The 22174-nt window shown below is 39.3% G+C and overlaps 1 protein-coding gene across 1 annotated transcript in view; it reads left to right on the forward strand.

The window, feature by feature from the left end:
- mllt10 (MLLT10 histone lysine methyltransferase DOT1L cofactor) overlaps positions 1-22174 on the forward strand; it is a 49569-nt gene that overhangs the window by 1105 nt on the left and 26290 nt on the right. Inside the window, 5 exon segments of the mRNA XM_080489762.1 lie at positions 4150-4229; positions 8892-8946; positions 11139-11248; positions 11348-11451; positions 11812-11905. Of these exon segments, the coding sequence (XP_080345888.1) occupies positions 4150-4229; positions 8892-8946; positions 11139-11248; positions 11348-11451; positions 11812-11905 (443 nt within the window).

The following is a 22174-nucleotide window of genomic DNA, read 5'->3' on the forward strand; positions in this document are numbered from 1 at the left end:
TGCTCAAGTGACCTGCATCTGAGATTATGTCTGTTAACATAGTGACAGATTTTCAATGGGATATTTTAAGGTCTCTTTGGCATCATACTTTAAGGGCAAAAATATTGCACCAAAGATAATTAAAGCCAATGTTTATTAACAAAACATTACTCAATCCCTTTTCATTATTCTGTTATTGGACAAATTGATATAGACCTATCCAATAACTTTAATAACAATATATCAGCAGATTAATGAATAACTATATTCAACTAAATGCAACATTGAAAACCATGAAAAGACAACAATGATATGTACTGTATCCCAAATATAAGACAGTTGTCACTGTTATTATAATTGTACTTACAAAGAGTTGTCCAGACATTGCTTTAAGTTGGGGGTATCCCTTTTGGGCAAAAGAAACATCAACGACATAATTGTGAATAGTCGATTTCTGTCACCAAGTTGTTTGCTTTGTGTCGCACTGTTTTACTAAGATTATCGGACATAACTTGACACTGACACCCGAGTTGAAATGCAGCTATGAATGCGCCCCACCTTGTTGCTAACAAAGTAGCATTTAAGCCTTACTGCAGAATGGTTTTGCAAAACCGTGCTGAAATCATGTGTCTTTTGAAGTGAAGCGCTCGATCCAACATTGGATTGAAGCGAAACACTGTGGCAGGCAGGGATTTACATCGTTCTGCAAGTTTGGACAGCACAATAAAGCATAAAGTCAAGGTTTTGTTTTTCTTTTTTTGCATTTCTGGATGCAACAATTTGAATACAATTAAGAGGAATTTGAGCATCAAATGGAGGACGTGGCTTTTTGAACATTTCACTTTATTTGGCAGCAGGAGGCATCCTTGAAAATGGCAAAATGTTGAACCGGCACTTGATTTTCTTTCATGAATTCAACATGTGTTCGGTTCAATTTGTGGAAAGATGTCTGATTAAATGACTCCCCCTCCCCCCATAATGTGCCCTCCAATTTACACGAAAACAGCTGGAGCTGTCATCATTTAAAGTTAATTTGCTATCATTTTGCTAATTTCACCCACTCAAGATCAAACTGCGCTGTATGTGGCTCCTGAACTATGTTGAGTTTGACAACCTTGATTTAAATGGGGGTTGGTCAATGCTTGTGCTACCTTGTTTCTGTCCGCCGTGGTTGAATAAAATGGTTTGTCCAATAAATTGAAGTAACCAAAAACCGCACATGAGCAGTCAAGAAACATAAAAGTCAGCTGTGTAAATTGCAGTCATGTGCAGTATTTAGTGTTGAACATAGTTTTATTACCTAAATACAATGTTGTATATGTAATGTGTTGTGGCTCCTACCAAACAAGCAAAGCTCACCATTGCCACAGTGGATAGATGTTAAACTATTTGAATAAATAATAGTTTGAACTCTCCTGTTCATCCTAACGTACTTCTCCACATTATCAAGCAGACTTTCCGCCTCACGCTTTGTAAGCTCAGGCCACTATTGATCCCGCACTGGATCCAAACACGGTGGCTGATTTGAATGTGATTTTAATCAGCTTACACTTGGCAATGATTTAGCAAGTGACTATTAAATTTAAGGGGTTCAGAAATATTATGTTCAGCAATTCCATCCCCGTCTGTTTGAATCACCCTTAAACTGCCCGTGGATATGATTGTGAAGCATTGCAGAAAGCACTGAAAGCAAATAAATAGCAGGATCTCCCCTGGTCAGTATGTTCAGAGAAGTCACCTTCAAGATTGGAGTAAAGTTGTGACACAATAAAAAGTGAAAGATTTTACATGAAACGACAGGAGGCTCAGACATAAGAACCAATGATAGTTTTGGCTGAGCTACTTGACATTTTGTCTGATCGCCAGTCCCTTCATTTGAACTCGAAAACCTCTGGGTGTTTTGTTCTCAGAAATCCTGATTATAGCCGTATATTCCAGTGGATTATAGGCTCTTGTCAGATAAGAGATAATCTCAAAATGTGTAGAGGTAGGCTATTTAGGGTGGTGCTGTCTCTTTAAGGAGAGCGCCACAGCTACTTGTATGAATTAAACCCCATGTCCAAGTTCATGCCATCGAGCAATACTGACCCAGGTAATAGTTTAAAGATAAAATAAAACAGATCATGTCAATAACACCATGTCAAAATACAATATGGGGCCGAAAACATTTTGTCCGTGTTTAAAGAGAAGGTTTGAAAGTCATTTTTACAAACGTCCGTATATTTGATAAAATATTAAACAACAAGCACCGTCATGATTTCTACAGACTTTTTTCACTTGTTCAAACAGAAAAAAACTTTTTCATCATATTTGATTGCAAAATCTGGCAGTTTTTACAGCCTGTAAACATCCCGTTAATGTGCTCATAGTTTATGCAACACTAATTTAGCTACACACTCAAGCTCTTTACTGCTTGCATCCGTCACCCTTACATTTCAACTGTTTTATTTGTGTGGTTTTCTTTTATGTGTGTCTAATCCACAGGGGGTCGGTTACTATTTTAGAAGTGTCATTGTGTTTGTTGGCTTATAATCTTGGCATACATTAAGGTTAATTTAGATTTATTGAGGGATAATTGTTCATGTGTCCATGTGGCATCTGCACTGGGTGTGAAGTGAAAAAGACTGAAATTGAGTGAAGAAAGTTGTAGTTTTAGTTAAAAAAAGTGACTTGGCGTCATATAAACATAAGACAAAAGTGCAACCCTAATGTGTGTGATTGACTGACATTCATGCCCTGACTTTGACGGCATACAACCTGATTTCATCTCTGGACCGGCATGGCTCGGTTGGTAGAGCGCTCGTCTCCCAAATTGGGAGGTTGCTGGTTTGATTCCCATCTCTGCATGCCTACATGCCGAAGTGTCCTTGGGCAAAACACTGAACCCCAATCTGCCTGGGTGAATGCAGTGCGAGAGTGAGTAGTTGATGGCGCCGATTGGCAGCCTTGCTTCCATCAGTCTTCCCCAGGGAAGCTGTGGCTACATATGGAGTTTACCACCATCGAGTATGGAGTGAATGACTAATGCAATGTAAAGCGCTATATAAAACACAGATTTACACAATGAGACTCGTCATGGGAAATGTCAAACTTAATGATTTGTGTTTTTTTTTCTCAAACTAGGTAACGTAGCGCTGAGGTAAACCGTTTGGTTCAGTAAATGCAGACACAGGGAGAACATGCATGCCCAGTGCAGATGAGCAGTTTCAGGCAGCAGATTTGAATCTGTAATTTTTTGCTGCCAGATCTCACTTGAAATCAACAATCTTTTCTCCTTTCAACCGTCATTGTGTGCCGCTGGTTGTGTTTGGGAAAGACTTTAAAGTTAGCTTTCTAACACGGTAACACCCCTCTCATGAATTATTAATGATAAAACTTGGAATATCTTTTTATTTACTTAGACTTCTACTTGTTATTATTGCCTTTTAACAAGATTATACTTTGTTTCCTAAAAAAACTGATTATTTGTTTGGATCGTTTCCTTCTATTTGTGGACATAAAATGTTTTTTATTACACGCTTTATTTTTTCTTCTTTTGCATGCGTATGTGAGAAAAGCGGTTAAAAACTGCTCAGTAGTGTCAACACAATTGAAAAGGCTTAGTAGAAGTTATAGTCATTGTAAAACAGCTGGAGCTGGCAGTCTTGTGGGACCATCTGTGACCCTGTTATGCGGCATTGACACAGCAAACATTGCAGCTGCTTTTGCAGTTGACAATAACCCCTTGACCTTTGAGTATAAATATGTAGGCAAGTTCAGGTAAACATTGTGGCCTCCTTTAAGATAGCATCTCTATCCATTACATTTATAATAAAGGAGCAGATCTGTTCATTCCTTTTATTGTTGATAACATTAATGGTTTGTCAGTGATTTGACCACTTTCCTAAATGTCGCATGCGACATTAACACTGGACCGAAATATAACATGAACAGCAGTAAATCAGTGTTATCACGTTTTCTATCTGGCACATGCTGAATTTCTCAGTAGCTGACATGATGTGATATTTATAAAGATGCTATCTTGTGTTTTCATTTTTCCGCTGTAGTTTGTGTGTGGACAAGGTTTTGCTTTCATTACATGAATGTATTATGTGGTGTAAAGTGTCGGCTGTATCGGGGCTAAGATAACTGATGCTTTTCCCTCTTTTGTCCCCCCTCCTCTCCCCTCAGCGTGCTATGGCATTGTGCAGGTGCCCACTGGTCCCTGGTTCTGTAGAAAGTGTGAATCTCAGGAGAGAGCAGCCCGTGTGGTGAGTCGCACAAACCCTCCACCCATTCATCATTCATGAGTTGACTCCTGGAATAACAGGATTGTCTGGCAAAGACGGTTGACCGCATGATCTCGAGCAGCGGCATTGTTCAAAACGGTGCCAAATAATTAGCACAGGTGCAGGTCTGATAAAAGCTCCTACAGATAAACCGGTTCAAGTTCCATAATAATGCATCTGTATTTTAGGTGATTATATGAATGGAAACGCCAATTATGTGCCCTGGTTAAAGACGAAGTTTTTTCTTATTTTCTTAGTTTGTGCCCCAAATAACATTTTGATTAAATGGTGAAAAAGTCTGGAAAGGACTGAATATAAGATGACCCTACTTTTACGAGGTTCATGTTTGGTTAAAAATATTTGAAACAGATTGACTTTATACAGTGGTTTGTCAGGCGCACGCCTGACGTTTGCGTTTATCAGTCAAGTGTCCACGGAGCTCATTCAACACTGGCCTGTCTGTCCTGTTTCTGAAAGCTCGGTGCTGTTGTGCAGCACTCGGTATATCACCAGAAGCTAAATATTCGACCACAGATATAAGACGTCCTTGTTTTTCTGACCTATTTCCCGGAATTAAAAATGCCTTCTATATATTTGGACCACTATGGTAATTCGCATTAATGTAACGGTTCAAAAACACTTGGAATATTGTTCATTCAAAGTTTGCTCAAAGGGTGAACCAGCAGCTTATCTATCTGTGTTTTGTTCAGTTACAATGTAGGCCATCTGTGGTAAGAAAACTCCTTAACAAATGCAATGTAATCTTAGCACTGTAGTTTCATGTTAAATTACCAATAAATCTGTTTTCTGTGTATTATTATTATTATTGAACCAATTTGACCACTCACTTATGCTGAAGGTGATTGTTTGTGCTTAATAAATGGAACTAAAACATGATGGAGGTTTTGATGAGGATAACATTAACTTGGAAAAGTAGTTTATTATTGAAGGGATAACCTTGATTTTTAATAATTTTCATGAAGCCCATGATTCTGTGTGGCGGTGCTTTCAGCCATGCCTGTTGCAGTTTTATATACTAAAGCAGACTCTTCTTCAATCTAATGTTATTAAATGGCCACCTCAACATATAGCAATATTGCCTTCTCCATCAAATTTTAGAAGAAATTATATCAGTTATAGAGAATAGTAAAACACAGCATAACATAGTCTTTATTTTGTTTATTTGCCTTATTTAAAATAAAATCATTAACCTGTTGATTATCCAGTGAAATACAACAAAACACTCAGAAAAATATATAGATATATGTATCTTCTCATGATGTGGCTGCTCACAATGAAACCTGACGGGTACAGTAATCTTTATTATAACAGACTTTATTGAAAGATCCTTTGTTGAGATTCTTTGTTTGCCCCTCGAGAGGGAATGAAACATACTATTTATTACACAGTGACCATGTCAGTGCTTCGGTTATTAGTGAGGTGCGAAAGTCTGCTTGTATCGATTACTACACCATGTGTATGATTTCATTTTAAATCTCTGGGCAGGCTGCTCGATGGTCCAGTTTCAAAGGCATTGTGACAAGAGAAAATAAATTACAGGTTTGTGCAGACCTGTTTGCAGCTGCAGCTTTGTGCAACGTAACCGTCTGCACCAACAGGATTGTCCTCTTCATCTACTTTTGTCCTTCCCTTCATTGCTGTCGTTTGGCTTCCAAACAGTAGCTGTACCACCATCATATGTGCTCAGAAAATTCCTCAATCCTGAATGAAAGCCTTTAGAAAAACTGCAATTTTGGTGCCATTGGTGGTTATTGTAAGTGTGTGTCATGTTGTACATGATCAAACTAGTCTTTTATGATGTCATCAGTGTAAAGACTCATAACTAGTTCTGCAGACAGATACACCAGAGAGATGAACTCATTTTTTTAATTGGCGCAAATGTTGCAAGCTGCCACACGAGAATAGAGTCTGAATGTGTTCAGCTTTTAAGTCTGCATTGTAACAGGAGCTGTGCATCTTCAATGACTGCTGCAGGACACTCGGGCTCACCCACTCTCCACGTATCTCCGAATCCTGACACTTAACAGTCCTCTATATGAAAGTTGGTGCAACAGGCAAGCTGGTGTGGCTCGCAGAGGCTCAACTCAATATGACCCCGGCAGACTTCTAAGGAGCTGTCCAGGTTTTGTCGGGGCATAATTTACTGTATGAGGCTGTTGATTCAGGTGCTCGAAAGATCTGCGGCTGTGTGGCAGTAACAAGCTGGAGCAGTCGATAAACTCAATGGCTTCTTTCTTTATAGACATTTTATTTGTTAATTTTCCTAACATATCCAAAAATACTCTCAATAAAGCCTAATATAAAGAAACCGTCAACTCCTATGTCCAATGCACACTTTGTAACAATGGAGATAAAATGTTGTTGAGTTAACAATATCTAAAATTGAGTCATTCTTAAAGCAGAGGCTAAACTAATTCCCATTTTCAAGATAATAGTACTGCCATTTCTTTAATAATGTCATAGATATGCCTTATATTTATTATATAATATTTAGCTTGGTGCCATGCTGAACTCCACTGTATTACATTTAGGTGTTTCTAATCTTCTGTCTACTTGACCTATTAGACCACATCTTAAACTGAATTTAAATTTAAAGTATACCAGAATTTTAGAGTTTTCTTTTGGTAATGAAATTGTTGGAATTGACTAAAAATGCTAGTTCGGAGAAAAGTTTGTCATTTTCAGAACAATACTGTTTCTAAAGTGTTATGAAGAATCTCGGTTCCCCTTTTTAGATTTATTGAAAGTTGAATCACGTTGCTAGAAAAAATATTATGTCTCTAAAACGAGACAGTTGTAAGTTAGATATTACACACTTCTATGCTCTCGGTTATATTCTGAACTCATAGTTGGGACAAATACAACAAAAGGACTTGTACTTGTGAACATAATTATGAGGTACTTTTGCACAAGTCAAACGTTGCAGCTCTCTGTTGGTGTGAGCGCTCCTTTACATTTGGACCTAGAAAAGGATCGTCAGTACATCGAGGACTACTTTAAACGTGTCTTCACAACAAATGAAATCCTTGCGTTTCTTGTTAATTCACATGGGATTGTATTAAGCAAACTCACCCTGGAAAGGGTTTTAAGCAAGAAAACATAAAACTCTTCCAGACAGAATAAAACTGATGTGGCCTCAGTGATGGCCTTCGTTGAACAGCAACTGAAAACCTCTGCTCATTCCCATGGTTACAGATGAGCGCATCAATAATGCTGGTTCCATGGAAAATGAGAGCTCACCCCAACAAAGACCTGCTACTTTTGACTTGTGCACACTATCTCATAATTTTGACTCGCCATAGGATTTTTAGTTTTATTTTACTCGAGAGCAAGATTTATTTATTTTTTTTAAGTGGCAGAAATGGGCTTCTATAGGAAACGGTTTGATTTGGCCCCTCGTAATAGTTTTTGCCAGCAGAAGAAACTGTTAATTCATTCTGTAATCTGATCTGAGTTGATGTGACAACTATTTAAAAGTAGGAGAATTATGAGTGTTTTGGAAAATATCTGAAGCTTTCTGCTGGAACCATGTCTTGTACTGTATGCACAAAATGATTCATGACATTGACATGACAATTTTTGAGTAAAAGTTTATACTTTGTTTAAATTTGGGTGAGTTAATGAGACATGCTTGCCGAAGACTAGAAATAGAAACGCTAAAACTTAAGGGGCCGTGACCAACTTTTGCAGAGAAAAACACAGTGGAAAATAGATAAATACCAGGTTGTGTATGATATAAGCTTTTCAGTAATTCATTTAAATGTTTGCAGAATTTACTCCTGCTTCTCTACTCTAACAAATGGGAGCTGTAGTTATTGTATTGTAGTTTTTAATGCTACGTTTAACTTTTCCTGATCTGTCTGAACAAAAATGAATATGACCCGTGTCTGATTGAAGTGTATGAAATTAACTTTTATTGTATTAAATTTAAATTTTTTAAAATTCAAAATGTAATGAAGGTAAATGATGACAATAGCAATGTTGGCCTGAATTCTGCCCAAAGAATTGAGTGAATTTAACCAAACTGGAACTTGAACCGAATTTCCTGTGGTTACATATCCCTTAAGTGAAGATTGTGAGCCGATTGCACAGTGAGCAGGTTTCCACTTCCTTTATGCTACGTGATCCAGGCGTGAGACATGAAGTTACAAAGAGCTCTGCCAGCTTGTTTGTGAGTTGAGGATCAGCCGAGTTGTCAGAACAAGAGCACCAGAAATAATTGCCTGAAGACTCGACATGTGCCTGTGACACACACACACACACACACACACACACACACACACACACACACACACACACACACACACACACACACACACACACACACACACACACACACACACACACACACACACACACACACACACACACACACACACACACACACACACACACACACACACACACACACACAGATAGATAAGCTTGGCGAAAGAGGCAACCCTGGGTGTCAGATAGTGAGGGTGTTTTCCCAGACAGTGTCTGGCTGTGTGCCCAAGACGGGGCGACTGTCCAGTTTGTCTCCCACTCCATCATATTTGTCATACTTGTGTGTTTACCTCGCTCAACGTCGGTGAGGTCGACCTGTTGTTCTTGACCTCATGTTTCCTCTTTTACCCACAGAGATGTGAGCTTTGTCCCCACAAAGATGGAGCCCTCAAGAGGACAGACAACGGAGGTAGACTCCTTCTCACACACACACACACACACACACACACACACACACACACACACACACACACACACACACACACACACACACACACACACACACACACACACACACACACACACACACACACACACACACACACACACACACACACACACACACACGTCTGTGGTTCGCCTCTTGTGTATTTTGTCATTAATTGCATGTCACCAGCAAGTTTAAGGGGTGTGAGCGTGCTGGGAGAGTTATGTTGCTGTTTGTTGTGTGTGCTGCCTCTCTGTACCGTCCTTGCCAGTCTGTTTTATGAGAGTGTGTGAGTGTGTGCGTGTATGTTTATGAGGGGGCGGGCCAGGATGGGTATAGTGCATGGCCTGTGAGGAGTCTCCTTTTTGGGTTCATTTGGAGGTCAGCTTGGTGGAGACTGTAAATATTCTGTGTGTGTGTGTGTGTTGTGTGTGTGTTGTAGTCAGCCAGGGAGAGGCACAGCTGTGGGATTGTGTCCAGGCCTGCAGGGAGGCATCAGGACAACACTAACACACACCGTTTTACTACTTTCTCTTTTATTTTACCCTTCCCATGACCCCTCTCTCTCTCTTTCCCTCTTCTCTTTTTCCTCCCATTTCTCTGTCACCATCTCTTTTCCCAGACTCCGTTTCTCTCTTCTTGTCAGTTCCTCTTCACTTGTTGATCTGTGTGGTACTTGCTGTTATTTCAGGTGGGACAGTAATAAAGGGGACCAAAGGGATTTGTCTGAAATGGGTTTTTGATCCAACATTTTAACAAATTGCCGGCTGAGAATAAAGAAGAGCCATGAACATGTAGAGATAAAGTCTATATCTGCCTGCCAAGACCTCCTCTTTGTCCACCATTACAGCTTAAATTGAAAAATTGCAGCACATGTCCAGGAAATCTGCATACTAAAAGATTTTTACGTCATCAAAAGTCATTAAGAAGAAATATTCGTATGGCGACACGATGATGATTTTCAATGAGCGCAAGGACAACATGAGTACAAGTTAGTTATTTTACCTGCTGTTGGTGTCACGATTGAACTAATCTGTCGCTATAACCAGCCGACAGGCCTTCGCTTCAGAAGTCCTCGACCAAATTTAAGTTGTGCCTTAACATTTGAGCTTCTGATAACCTTTTGGAGAAAGGGACGTCAGCAGAACGATGCTGTGTTGGCTTTTTGGAGGCTAAAAGTGTGAATGCTCTGTTTGAGGGGGAATGTTGTGCCACTTTTATAGTCCTGTTTTATAGGCCTCTTCCAGATTCTTGGAGGGACTTCAAAACAACAACATGCCCCCGTTTTACACCCGCTCCCTCCCCTCCGTCCCGCCCTCTGCCCTCCTCCTCCTGTCCTGCTCACCAGGTCAAAGGCAGGTCAGGGGTTCAACTGTAAGTTTAAGCCTGTTTTTGTTTCCACTATGGGGAAAAACAGACACCTCCAGTGTGGCGAGAGACTCCCACCTCTATTTGACCTCCTGTTCACCTCCTCCAGCTCCTCCTCAGCTCGTCGTCAATTCTGCTGCCAGTCCACCATGGCCTGCTGTCGTTCCACTGCCCCCAGTTTTTCTTCACTGACAGGCAGCTGTGTGTGTGCTGGGGAGCAGTAAACCGCTTCTTAAGTACACCCATTTGCAAATGAAAGTATTGGAGATTTGACATTTCAGAACTTGCTGTTTTGGTGTGTGTTTTGATATGTAAATGTAACCACATCTGTAATCTGACCTAAAAAACTAAAAATAGATGGGTCCTATTATTAGCTTTGGCCTACTTTCCTCACTCTGACTTGATATTCACGGCACAAAAGTTACTTTGTAACTGACTGTTGGGTGGCCTTTTCCCACTTTCACTGCATTTATATCAGTTTAAATCTAGGAAGCTCCATTCGGAGCACAGCATTAGCTTTGAGCATCTGCCTGTGTTCAATTTAAATCTTGTTTCATTAGTAGATTTCCGAACACCATGCACAAAAAAATACTTCAGGATTTCATGTTATCCATCTTAAACCTCTCAAAGATTTTTTGCATGATAACATTTGCAAGGAACAAATCAGTGAGTGGTTGACATGCTTCAATTCAGCACACATTTTATAGCTTTTCTGGGACTTTAACAGGTGGTTAACATTTCTGTGTGTATGCTGTGAAATGTTACCACAAACCTGACTGATAGTTCGTCTTTGTGCGTCTTTACAGGCTGGGCCCATGTGGTTTGTGCCCTTTACATACCTGAGGTAGAGTTTGCTAATGTCTCGACTATGGAGCCAATAGTCCTCCAGTCTGTGCCGCATGAACGCTATAACAAGGTAACAAAATCATTCTATAATAACATTCTCGACGTGTTGGGCATTAGATGTGTTTTTGAACTGGGATGGACTCGTTTAACTGTATGTGTTTGTTCCTAGACATGCTATATCTGTGAGGACCAGGGCAGAGAGAGTAAAGCAGCCACTGGAGCCTGTATGACCTGCAACAAGCATGGCTGCAGACAGGCGTTTCACGTAACATGGTGAGACAAGTTCACATTACGTTAACCTCATTTGACAAAGACTGACTTTGTGTCATCCGATCTTCACTCAGATTCCCGACTTCTGGATCTGGATACACTGTTGAGCAAAACCAATCCCATATATCTTGAGATTGTCATGGATTCCTGTAATTTAAAGCCTCAACTGTAATTTTTATGCAATATTATAGCCAACAAGAGACCATTATCCACATGTAACTGCTGGTTTTGTTCTACCTAATATATTGAGGTTTGAGAACTGAACATAACACACAATATGAAAACCACAATTTCTCCGCTGTTCACTATTCCTCCCGTGTACAAGTCACATTTCTTCATTACATTTTTTTTGCTCCACCACAGTGCCCAGTTTGCAGGGCTGTTATGTGAGGAACAAGGATCAGATGCAGACAATGTCAAATATTGTGGATATTGCAAATACCATCACAGCAAATTGGTAAGTGTTCTCTCACATTTTTGTCCTATCTCTTAACACAGCATAACTCTTTAGTACTCAATGCCATCACCTCGTGGACGATCAGTACATTTCTTCTCAACATAATAAAAGTAATGATATTTTTTGACCTCTTTAAGGTACAATTAAGATCTTATAATGTCTAACATGATTAATTGTATATAATCTGATCATGTAACCAATCTCACTACATTCATAGCAGCAACAACATCTGCATGATAAGGATTTAAAAATTGTTTGATAAGAAGTTGTCTTGTTTCTTTCGTTCCACTACCAAGCAGGAATAACTTTGTAGATCACACACACACACACACACACACACACACACACACACACACACACACACACACACACACACGCGCGCGCGCACCTCTCTCAGAAGTGACCGGCTATTCCTTCATGTTTCTGTTCATCCCCTCGTATCTTCACACTCCACACTCAAGTCTTTCTCCTTATCTTTTCCAATCTTCCCTTTCATACGGACTTCTCTCTCTCTCTCTCTCTCTCTCTCTCTCTCTCTCTCTGCTGCCTTGCTCTTATTTCACTGGATCAGTGAATCCATTCCCACATCCCTCGCTGCTCTTTTACCCTTTTACCCCTGCACACATCTCTCTCCATCTATCCTCTTCCATCTGCCATCATCATTTTTGCACATCCCAATTTGTCTTTAGCGCTTTTGTTTTTAAATCCGGACTGGTCACATTGGGCTGAGTTTGGAGGAGCTGGAAGAGGATGTTTGAGTCTGGATTTCACTGCAGAACCAAACAGGACAACCTCACTCTTTTACACGCCAACTGAAAACTACACTCCTGTTGTGTTTTTTCTGTTTGTGTGACAACAGCGTTTTGAGTTGGACAACAGCTTTGTGAGAGAAACATTTTCGAGATGCCCCACATCTCTTTGAAATGCCTAGTTTCGGCACATGGGCACGGCTGTGCTATTGTCAATAGTTTTTCTGCACATGCGCAAGTAAATATACTCCAGTAACGTCAGTGAAGTTCAGTGTCCTGTTTGTGCTGCTCGCTCATTCGAATTTAAAACTGCTATTTCAACAACATGTGAAATTTACTGCACCATCACAGTGGCTGAGCACATGTGCATTCAATTGCAATGCAAAATAAATGCACTGCAAGCCAATGTGCTTGTTTCATACAGACCGGAAAATCTTTCAATCTGTATGTAACTTTTCTACAAGGAATAAAACTGGCCTGTTTCTAGTTGGTAACTCTTGTGTGAACAGCCTTATTTCATGCTTTTGAATTCAAACTGACACAAGTAAAGATTTTTTGAAGAATGCTTTTACAGCCCCCGCATGCTGATGCACAGATGTCTCTCTTTTTTTTTTTTTTTTGCCTGTTCAAAGCTACGATTAATTGTGCAATCACCTTCCCCTATTGTGCACCCACCTATTGAAAACAAAGTTTTATGTATATCTAATTATATGTAACAGCTGGATTCACAGAAGAGATGTGCTTTATATCCAGACTTTCACTAAAGTGATCACCTGTTGTGATCCTCCCGGTTAACTCCGAGGCACATGCAATATGTCTGTGTTTACACTGCATCAGCTGCAGGGAGGGCAGCAGATAAAAGAACAGGAACACGACTGAACTATTATGAATTGTTGAATGACGGCACAGGCTTTATGTTGGCAACACACAGACACACATGACATTTTGCAATGTTAACAAACGCTGATGGAAAAACTCATGCTGCTACATTGATTACATTGATCGCGTATGAATTGCTTTGGACGCCGGGGCATAATGTCATTAACCAGGGACTGTATGGATGACAGGAGTGTACGAGAGGGAATCAATGGTGAAGAAAGCCATGTTGTTCACTGAATGGGTTTCATGAAATGTCACTTGATGAATGTTCACACCATGTTAGAAACATATGAAATTTGGCTGGACTAAGTAGCCAAATGTAATTTTGAACTTATATTATCCTCCTTTAGTCACAACTACAGCGATTTCATTTTGATAGAGGTGGATTTGTTTGCCATTTTAGTTCTCGGTAATGTGAATGTCTGGATGAATGCGTCGCTTTCCCACTCGGTTGAATTGGACATTTGTCACACAAAAGAGTGTTTGGATCATCTGACATTGATTTGTAAATGCTGTGATTTAGCTTTTTGTCAGATGTTTTACTCTGTTGGTTGCGATTGTACTTTGTAAACTACACTCAAGATAGATTTCTAGAATTATAACTCAGTTGTAAAATGTTTCAGAGCTTCACCTTGTGAGTTTTTGTTGGGTCCCAAGGTTAAGCTGGATTGTGTGGAGACCCAGATTGAGACTATTTAGAGATTTCTGCGTGATGGATGTATCCTACGGTGCACCAGGGAGACTCACTGTATTAGATTAAAATTGAGTACTAAAAGAAATCCAATCTCTGCTCATGGATCTTTGCTTTTGAAGACAAGCCTGGCATGTGCAGTTTTTGATTAAAAATCCTCTGTGTGGTGTTATTAGCAGTGTTGGTGTGACAGCTTGTGCTAAGGAAAATGACCAAAAACCCTAAAACACTTTTTTAATTTTTTTTAAATGAGATTGCCTTTAAGTAGTTTTGTACAGTTGATTGACTCTGAAATATGAATTTTGGTCATGAAAGTAGTTGCCTTTTTCATAAATGACCTTTTGCCACTCTGGCTTATCCTTGTTGCCACCATCTTTATAACAAATGCTCATGACTGTTTTTTTTAACTGTTTGATTTAAAAGTTTGAGTTATTCTCAGTTCGTTCAGTCTTTTTTTCCAGTTTGTTTATTTATTTTTTAATAGACTCTATTTGTCTACTTCTAGCTTTAAAGAAAAAAAGAATTGTGGACTTTATCCAGTAACCTGGAGTTCCTCTTTACCTTTTTAGCGAAGGAGCAGGGGCCGTGGTAGTAGAACTCAAAGCTTAAGTGACTCTTCCTCTCAGTGTATGGATAGAACCCCAGACAAGGACAAGAAGGTAAGACAGTCCTCAGATCTTACCCTCTCTATGCCTTCCACCTACGACTGCGACTCCACCAGAAACATACCCTATCACTGTTACACGCTCACACTGTGAAGGGACGGACGCATCCAGAAAGAGAAAGACAGCGGGACATTATGTTGTCCAGCCTCTTAAGGTGTAGTTTTATTTGAATAACCAAATATAGTAGAAAAAGTGGTTTGTGGATTATAGATAGTATTGCAGTCTGATGCTTAGAGGAAAAAATAAATATTTAGATATGGGCCGATGTCCTCAAAAATGTTATATTTAATCTCTTTCTTTCTTTTTTTTCCCCTTCTGAACAAGTTTGAAAAGCTCTGAATAGGATGTCCAAACCACTGCTGAAATTGTATGTTGTGGCGACTGCAGTGCACCTGTGACCACCAGCTGATCACAGACTTGAATGAATATGAGATGTGTGTGAGTTAATAAGTCATGGCTGTTAGCTGAGCATGTAATCATGGGCTGTGTGAAATCAGCATTTACAGGATATGCCCACTCATCAGTTCCACTTTTCAGTTTTTCAGCCCAGGACAGAGCGAGACGATCTAACCTTTGGATTTATAGCTAAATATTAATAGGTATTGGATACTTTTAGGCTCGGTCTAATGTCCCCAAATACGTCTGTCCCTTTACAGTTGAGCTGTTTAGAGAGCTGAGAGTTTTTTCTGTTCACTGCCATTAATTCTCCCACCAAACACTTTCCAATGGTGTGTCCCGTTTGGACGGCACTTTGAATATGCATCCATCCTCACTCTGTTGGTTGTAATGGGAAAAGGTGCAACTTTTTAGTTTTTTTCCCCCTTAATTATGTCACAAAATATTGGGGCTGGTTGGTGTTGGTTCATCACGGGTGATTTTCACATGGTCTTCACTCTAAAGCCACTCGGTGTGTTTATTATGATTAACTCTGCCACAAAAAGAATAAAAGACAAAGAATATCCAAAAAAGAAAAAAACAACAAAAACTTACTTATCATCTCTTTTATTCTCAGATTTTATGATTAGTTTTTTTACCATCACATATACAAAAGACACACACAGAAACAGTATGACGAGATGCAGCAAAGCAAAACAGTATGCCAAAGATTTAAAGCTCCAAGTAACCTGATGTAGGGATTCAGTCTAAACAATTACCCGCAAGTCAGTCATTGAGTTGTAAGGTTGTGCAGAACGTTTTTAATAATGCAAAGGATACAACAATTATTGAAAAAAATTAAAATAATGAAATAAAAAAACGCAAATGAATGAAAACAGAACAAGGTCCACATTTCTATTTCATGAAAGTTACTCATTCAGTCCATTTTGCATTGATTTCTTCTTTCTCAAAAATCAAGTCCGTTCCTCCATCCCATTGATCTCTTTAATAATCCCCAGCCAACGGTCTCATTGCAGCCAGTTAACAATGACGGCTTTTTTTTAATCCTTAAATTATTTTTATGAACAATATATATTTAATCCATAAGAAGACATAAAATATATACTGAACCCAGTCAGGCAACTGTGTGAAGATTGGACAAAGCTAACAGACATTTCCTAAGGAAACAGAGACAATCACAAATTGCAGACAATTTACAAGTAACAATAACCCTCAAATGCACATGTTTGGACTACGGGAGGAAACCAACTCATGGACAGGGAGAACAGACAAACTCCATCTACAAAGGACCCCAAGCCCAATCCGGATTTGAAACGGGGAACTTCTCATTCGAGGCGACAGAGAGCCAACCATTGAAACATTGTGCAGCCCAGGATTAACCATGAATTCACTATCGATGTGTTTTCAAACACAGAGCTTGCATTAGTTTTTGTGAAAAGGGGAAAATACCATAATATCCAATAAAAAGTTTATTTCTACTAATGCCATGGAAATAGTGAGAATCACGTATTTTAAATAACACTCAGAAAATATGTTGATATGTCTCATGTCTCATGTCAGTGCAGGTTCCTTATTTCAAGGCTGCACAAAGTAGATGGATGGATGTTGAAAGTGTGTCTTGGCCCTGTTGTTTCACCTTGACATGTTAAAATCTGATGAATTCGGTTTCCACATTAAGCCTGTTTGTGTTACCTGAATGGCAAAAAAAAAAGAAGTAATTATATCCCTGTCACATATTGAAATGCTCATATTCTAATGAGATGCTGTTTATTTTTAAAAAGGTGTTTATGCAGGCAGCTTGGTGGAGACGTTTTTGTAATGTGCCTAAAATGCTTTTAGTTCCCTCTTCTTTCATTTTTCACTGCATCTTTTGCTGGAATTATGTGAAATTTCTTGATTTGTCTGCAAAGCAGTCAGTAATAGCTCAATTGATTGTTTGGAATTGTGTGTGTTAGTGTGTGTGTGTGTGTGTGTGTTAGTGTGTGTGTGTGTCACTGCCCTGGCTTTTGTTGATGCTTGCCTGATTAGCATTAGAGTATCCCCCTCGTCTTGCACGTACACACACTCCATCCCCATTCCTGGGTCAGAGATCACTTTGCTCAGTTGTGTGTGTGAGCGAGTGTGTGTGTGTGCAAGCGCATGCATTTGTTATGTGGTTTGGAGGCTCACATCTATACCAACCTCATGCTAGACCCTGCAGTCAACCTACAGCAGGGACTTAAATATCCCCCACACACTGGCCGCTTAGAGAAGAGCTGCAGGAAAACACACACACACACACACACACAAAATGGTTGGTCAGGAATCCTGCAGGAAACGGCACAGGGGAATTCCTGCCAGGCCAAGCTGGATTATTTTCCCCTTTACTTCCTGTTCCTCCCTTTCTGCCGGTCTTCCCTCTCCTCTCCGCACTCCCCCTAGTGCGCCGTCTACAACCCCCACTTGTCATCCTCCTGAGGCTATTGTGTTGAATTGTGGGGCATTTAGAATATGTGCTGTATCAAGTCATTAACAGACAACATTTGTCTTTGCATTTTATGTGATAAATAATCCTTTAATTGAATGTAATATCTTAATTATGGGCGGTGGTTTAAAAAAAAAAAAAAAAAAGGTACATGATCCTATTCTTTTGTAGGGTGTTAACTGCATCACAGCTGTCTTTAATTCAATGGGTCAGATACATAACAGATTAATATTTATATATTGTTTTAAAATCCAGTTCATTTCTACATGTCTTATGGCTTCAGCGTGTTAAATATACTATTTTTGTATGATATTTTTTTAGAACAAAATGTGATTTTACAATGTCTGTTCAATAAAACATTAAGTTTACAAAAAATTGTTACAAATTCTTGGGGGGGAAATGCACAGAAATACTGTGTATGACAATATTTCCGTGTTTCTCCAAGAATATTGTATTTTTAATAATGTAATGAAATGTAAATGCCAGAATTTTTTTAAAACAGAATTCCATTTTTTCTTTGTAATTATCCAAAATGCGTCTGTTTTTAGTGCATTTAGTCATTAGAAACATTCAGAATCACTTCAATACACACAATTTCAACAATTCCAAACATTTTTTTAATGCAAAAAAAAAAAGCCCTGAATCCTCTGCTGTGAATAATTAGAACAAGTTGGAGAATATTTGTTCTCCTGATTTGCTCTGTTCTTAACTTGGCTTGCTCCTCAATTTAGTCAATGAATTAACCCACAGCTGGAAGCAAATCTTTAACCCTTTATTGGGCACGAGGGCAAGTTTGGATACTTTCTTTTTTTTTTTTTTTTTTTAAGAACTATTTATAGTAAATGAAAACCAGGTTGACCAAGTATAGATTATAAATGAGGTCCTTTATTTGTTGATGGCACATGGCAATAAGACCTATTTGTTTTCAAAATGTTACACATGTAACATTTTGAAAGAAATGTTTAGTACTCATAAACACAAATGTGTGTTTTCCTCACTGATTTGATTGGATGAAAATAATACAATGATGCTTACATTTTCCTATATCCCAACACCATTGTTTGTATATTAATGTATATTTTTGTGGATTATATGTGTATGTAAAGGATTACAAATTATACACAGATTTTACTCTGATATACTTCAAGGTCGGTGAGGGAAAAAAAAAATAAAAGGAAAGTTTTTATATCTTCTTTCCTTCTTCAGAGGCCCACATTCAGGATTCGACATAGACGGAGAGGATTTCAGCCCGTTGTTGAATTGCTCATTGTTCAGGAGTTTGTTGATAAATAGACGCAGTCATCATTGTCGACCACCGCTCATATTTACCCCACACAGTCTCAAAAGCTACTCGGACATGTCAAATGATCGGGCCCTAATGGTCAGCAACAGAGTGAGAGAGACGGCGAGAGGAGAGGACATGCTGAAAGGCTTTGTCCCTGGCTGTATAATCAATTGACCTGATTGATAAGAGTGTGTCAGGGTTACATTGTGTGTGTGTTTTGTTTCCCACGCCCATTGCTCCGTGTGTGTGTGTGTGTGTGTGTGTGTGTGTGTGTGTGTGTGTGTGTGTGTGTGTGTGTGTGTGTGTGTGTGTGTGTGTGTGTGTGTGTGTGTGTGTGTGTGTGTGTGTGTGTGTGTGTGTGTGTGTGTGTGTGTGTGTGTGTGTGTGTGTGTGTGTGTGTGTGTGTGTGTGTGTGTGTGTGTGTGTGTGTGTGTGTGTGTTATCCGACCCTCTCGGCTCGGCTTCTGTCCATCAACACCTTCCTCAGGAATGTTCATGAAAAACAACAAGGGAATCCCAAAGAATTTACCTCTCCGTCACTCTCCCTCTCTCCACTACCATAACTCATTGCTGCTGAAGAGGAAGCTGTTAACCAAATTTGCTTGCTCAGCAAAATCGCTTTAGTTAAAGTAACTCTCAAAGCTACATACATTCAGGGCCTTTATATAAACAGATATTACTATGTACTCCATCCTAATTTATACATTGTTTCTCAAAATTGTTTTAGCGCCGCTTTTATTTATTGTGTCCCACAATTCTCATCTTAAGATAGATGCTGGTTAATCGGGTGGTGTAAACAGCTATGTCAAACACAGAAAAAGGACCGCGCTGCAGTTTCTTGCAAACTTTCACGCTGAAAAAAGGCAAAAATCTATGAAATGGCAGTTTCCAATAGAAATATATGGCGATATAGATTCAGAAGAAGCAGTAACTGTGTCCTCATCTTCTAATGTGCCAGTCGATATTTTAAGCTTCAATGGAATTAAATTAGTTTAATGTTATCAAATTGTATAAATAATCAATTTGCCACATAGAGGAAATGTTGGCTGGATTTGTATTTTCAAACAGTTTGTTATCGTTTACCTGCCTTCTGCTCAGATTGTTCCGTCTTTTTTATTTTCCCCAAACACGCGGAGGTGTAAAGGATTGAAATAAATTAGATTAGTTATACATGACCAAAGACATTGGAGTATTGGAAAGAAATCTAGATAAATAAATAAACATACATTTAAAAAAAACCAAAAACAGATGTAAGTCCTTTTAAAGGGCAAAAGAAATGAATAAAATAAGGGTTTGGGCCACTCTTGCTTCAGTTGTTTTGACAAGTTGATTTACACTTCATTCTTGTTGATGGCAACACCTCAATTTGTTGTTTGCTCACCATTAATACTCCTCATAAAAGGTTTCAGTGTGAGCTGGTCTCAGGCAGCAGACCGCTCTGTAGCTGCATGTGGCTCCTCAATCTCTTTATAGTGCCCCCCCCCCCCCCCCCCTTCACAAAACTACATGTTAATAAGTTGTTATAATTTTGTTGCACCACAAACGATCTTTCCCAGAGACTTTTATCTTGTTAGAGGGACACATGTGGTGCTTTAATAAAATAACACTTCAATCTATCCGTGTGTTTTCTACACCACTTTATCCAACTTGGTCGCAGGGTTTTCTGTATTCTGTCTTTCAGAATATGAGTGACATGCTGCTTTGACTTTCCGACCTTGACCCTTGGTAAACTAACCAGGGATCAATTAAAGACAAATATCTTCCTATTGAATGAACTGAAGAAATTATTGCGGAGAGAAAATGTCAAACAAGTAAAAAAAACTAAACGTAATTTTTTTTCTCTAACTCCAACGTTAACCAAAGTTTGAGTACATATCGTGAAAGTATATAGCAATTTATAAGTTCTATTGTCTTTGTTTCAGATTATAAGTGCGTTTTGAATGTCATAATGTCAGAGGGAAATGAGAGTGGCTCTTGTGGTTAAGATTGCAGGTCTTGGTCTGCACACGTGTTTCCTAAACTATAAACTATAAAGATCTTAGCATTTTGTATTGGTCGCAAGGTGATAGAGTAAAATTCCTACCAATTTTGTGAGTTTGTTTTCACTATTAAACTAATTAAAAAGTTTTAAATAGTGTCTCAGTAGTTAATATAGTAATGTCATATTTCAGTCCTGGCAGTTACCAGATGTTTGTTTTAGGATTAAAAAAGTTTGTAAACCCCTGAACTGATAAATACTTTAAATGAAAAGGCAATCTGTATGTGCATGACATTGATACCAGACTTTTTCCTTTTGTTGGCATACTGCCAGCTACATCGGCAGCCCAGAAATAAATGTCATGACAAAAGACTCGGTGTTACAAAATGTCCTCGAAAGAAAGAAAAAGAAAAAAAATGTTTTAAACTCTGCAACTTATTTTGTCCACGTAATTAACAAAATTAGTAAACAGCTGAGCTAAGATTTCTCACAACTTACATTTGCTTTAGTTGCTAAAACTTTATGTTAACAAGTTCATAAATAAAAGTAAATACTATTTAAAAGTTGAACACGTCCTCAGAACTTCTGAAGCTGGAGCGTTTGGCGGAAGCCAGCGAGCAGGGAGGTCACAGCAGTGCTGCTACCTCCTGATTTGGCTGGTTAGGTCTGTTAACCGCCACTCGTTTAAGGAAGTCTGGCTAAACTGTCACAAGCCTCCCTGCAATCGGTCCCCAACGAAACCCAGGGAGGAAGCGGGGGGGGACTCTCTGATGTCTCAGAGTTGTCACGACACTGAGCATCATAGGCATGTTGAGTCCCATGTCGTCTCTGAGCATCGCTGCATATTTTCACTGCCTGTCTCTAAGAGTGTGTGTGCGCGTGTATTGAGCGCATATGCAGAAGTGTGTGTGTGTGTGTGTTTGTCTGTGTGTGTTCGTGTTCCCCGTGTGCCAACGCGCCACATGCAGGAAGGTGTCGGGGTGCGGGGCGTGTGCGTGAGGTGTAAATGTGCTGGCACACTTTCGCTACCCCGGGGATGCGAGAGGAGGATGGCAGCGTGTGTGTGTGTTGGCAAAGGTGTAAATTGAGCTGTGATGGTCCAAGAAAAAGGATATGATTGGATGAAATGACGAGACCTTGCGCTCTTCAGCAGACGGCACTT

This window comes from Lipophrys pholis (assembly GCF_963383615.2).
Source record: "Lipophrys pholis genome assembly, chromosome: 20".
NCBI classification, from domain to species: domain Eukaryota; kingdom Metazoa; phylum Chordata; class Actinopteri; order Blenniiformes; family Blenniidae; genus Lipophrys; species Lipophrys pholis.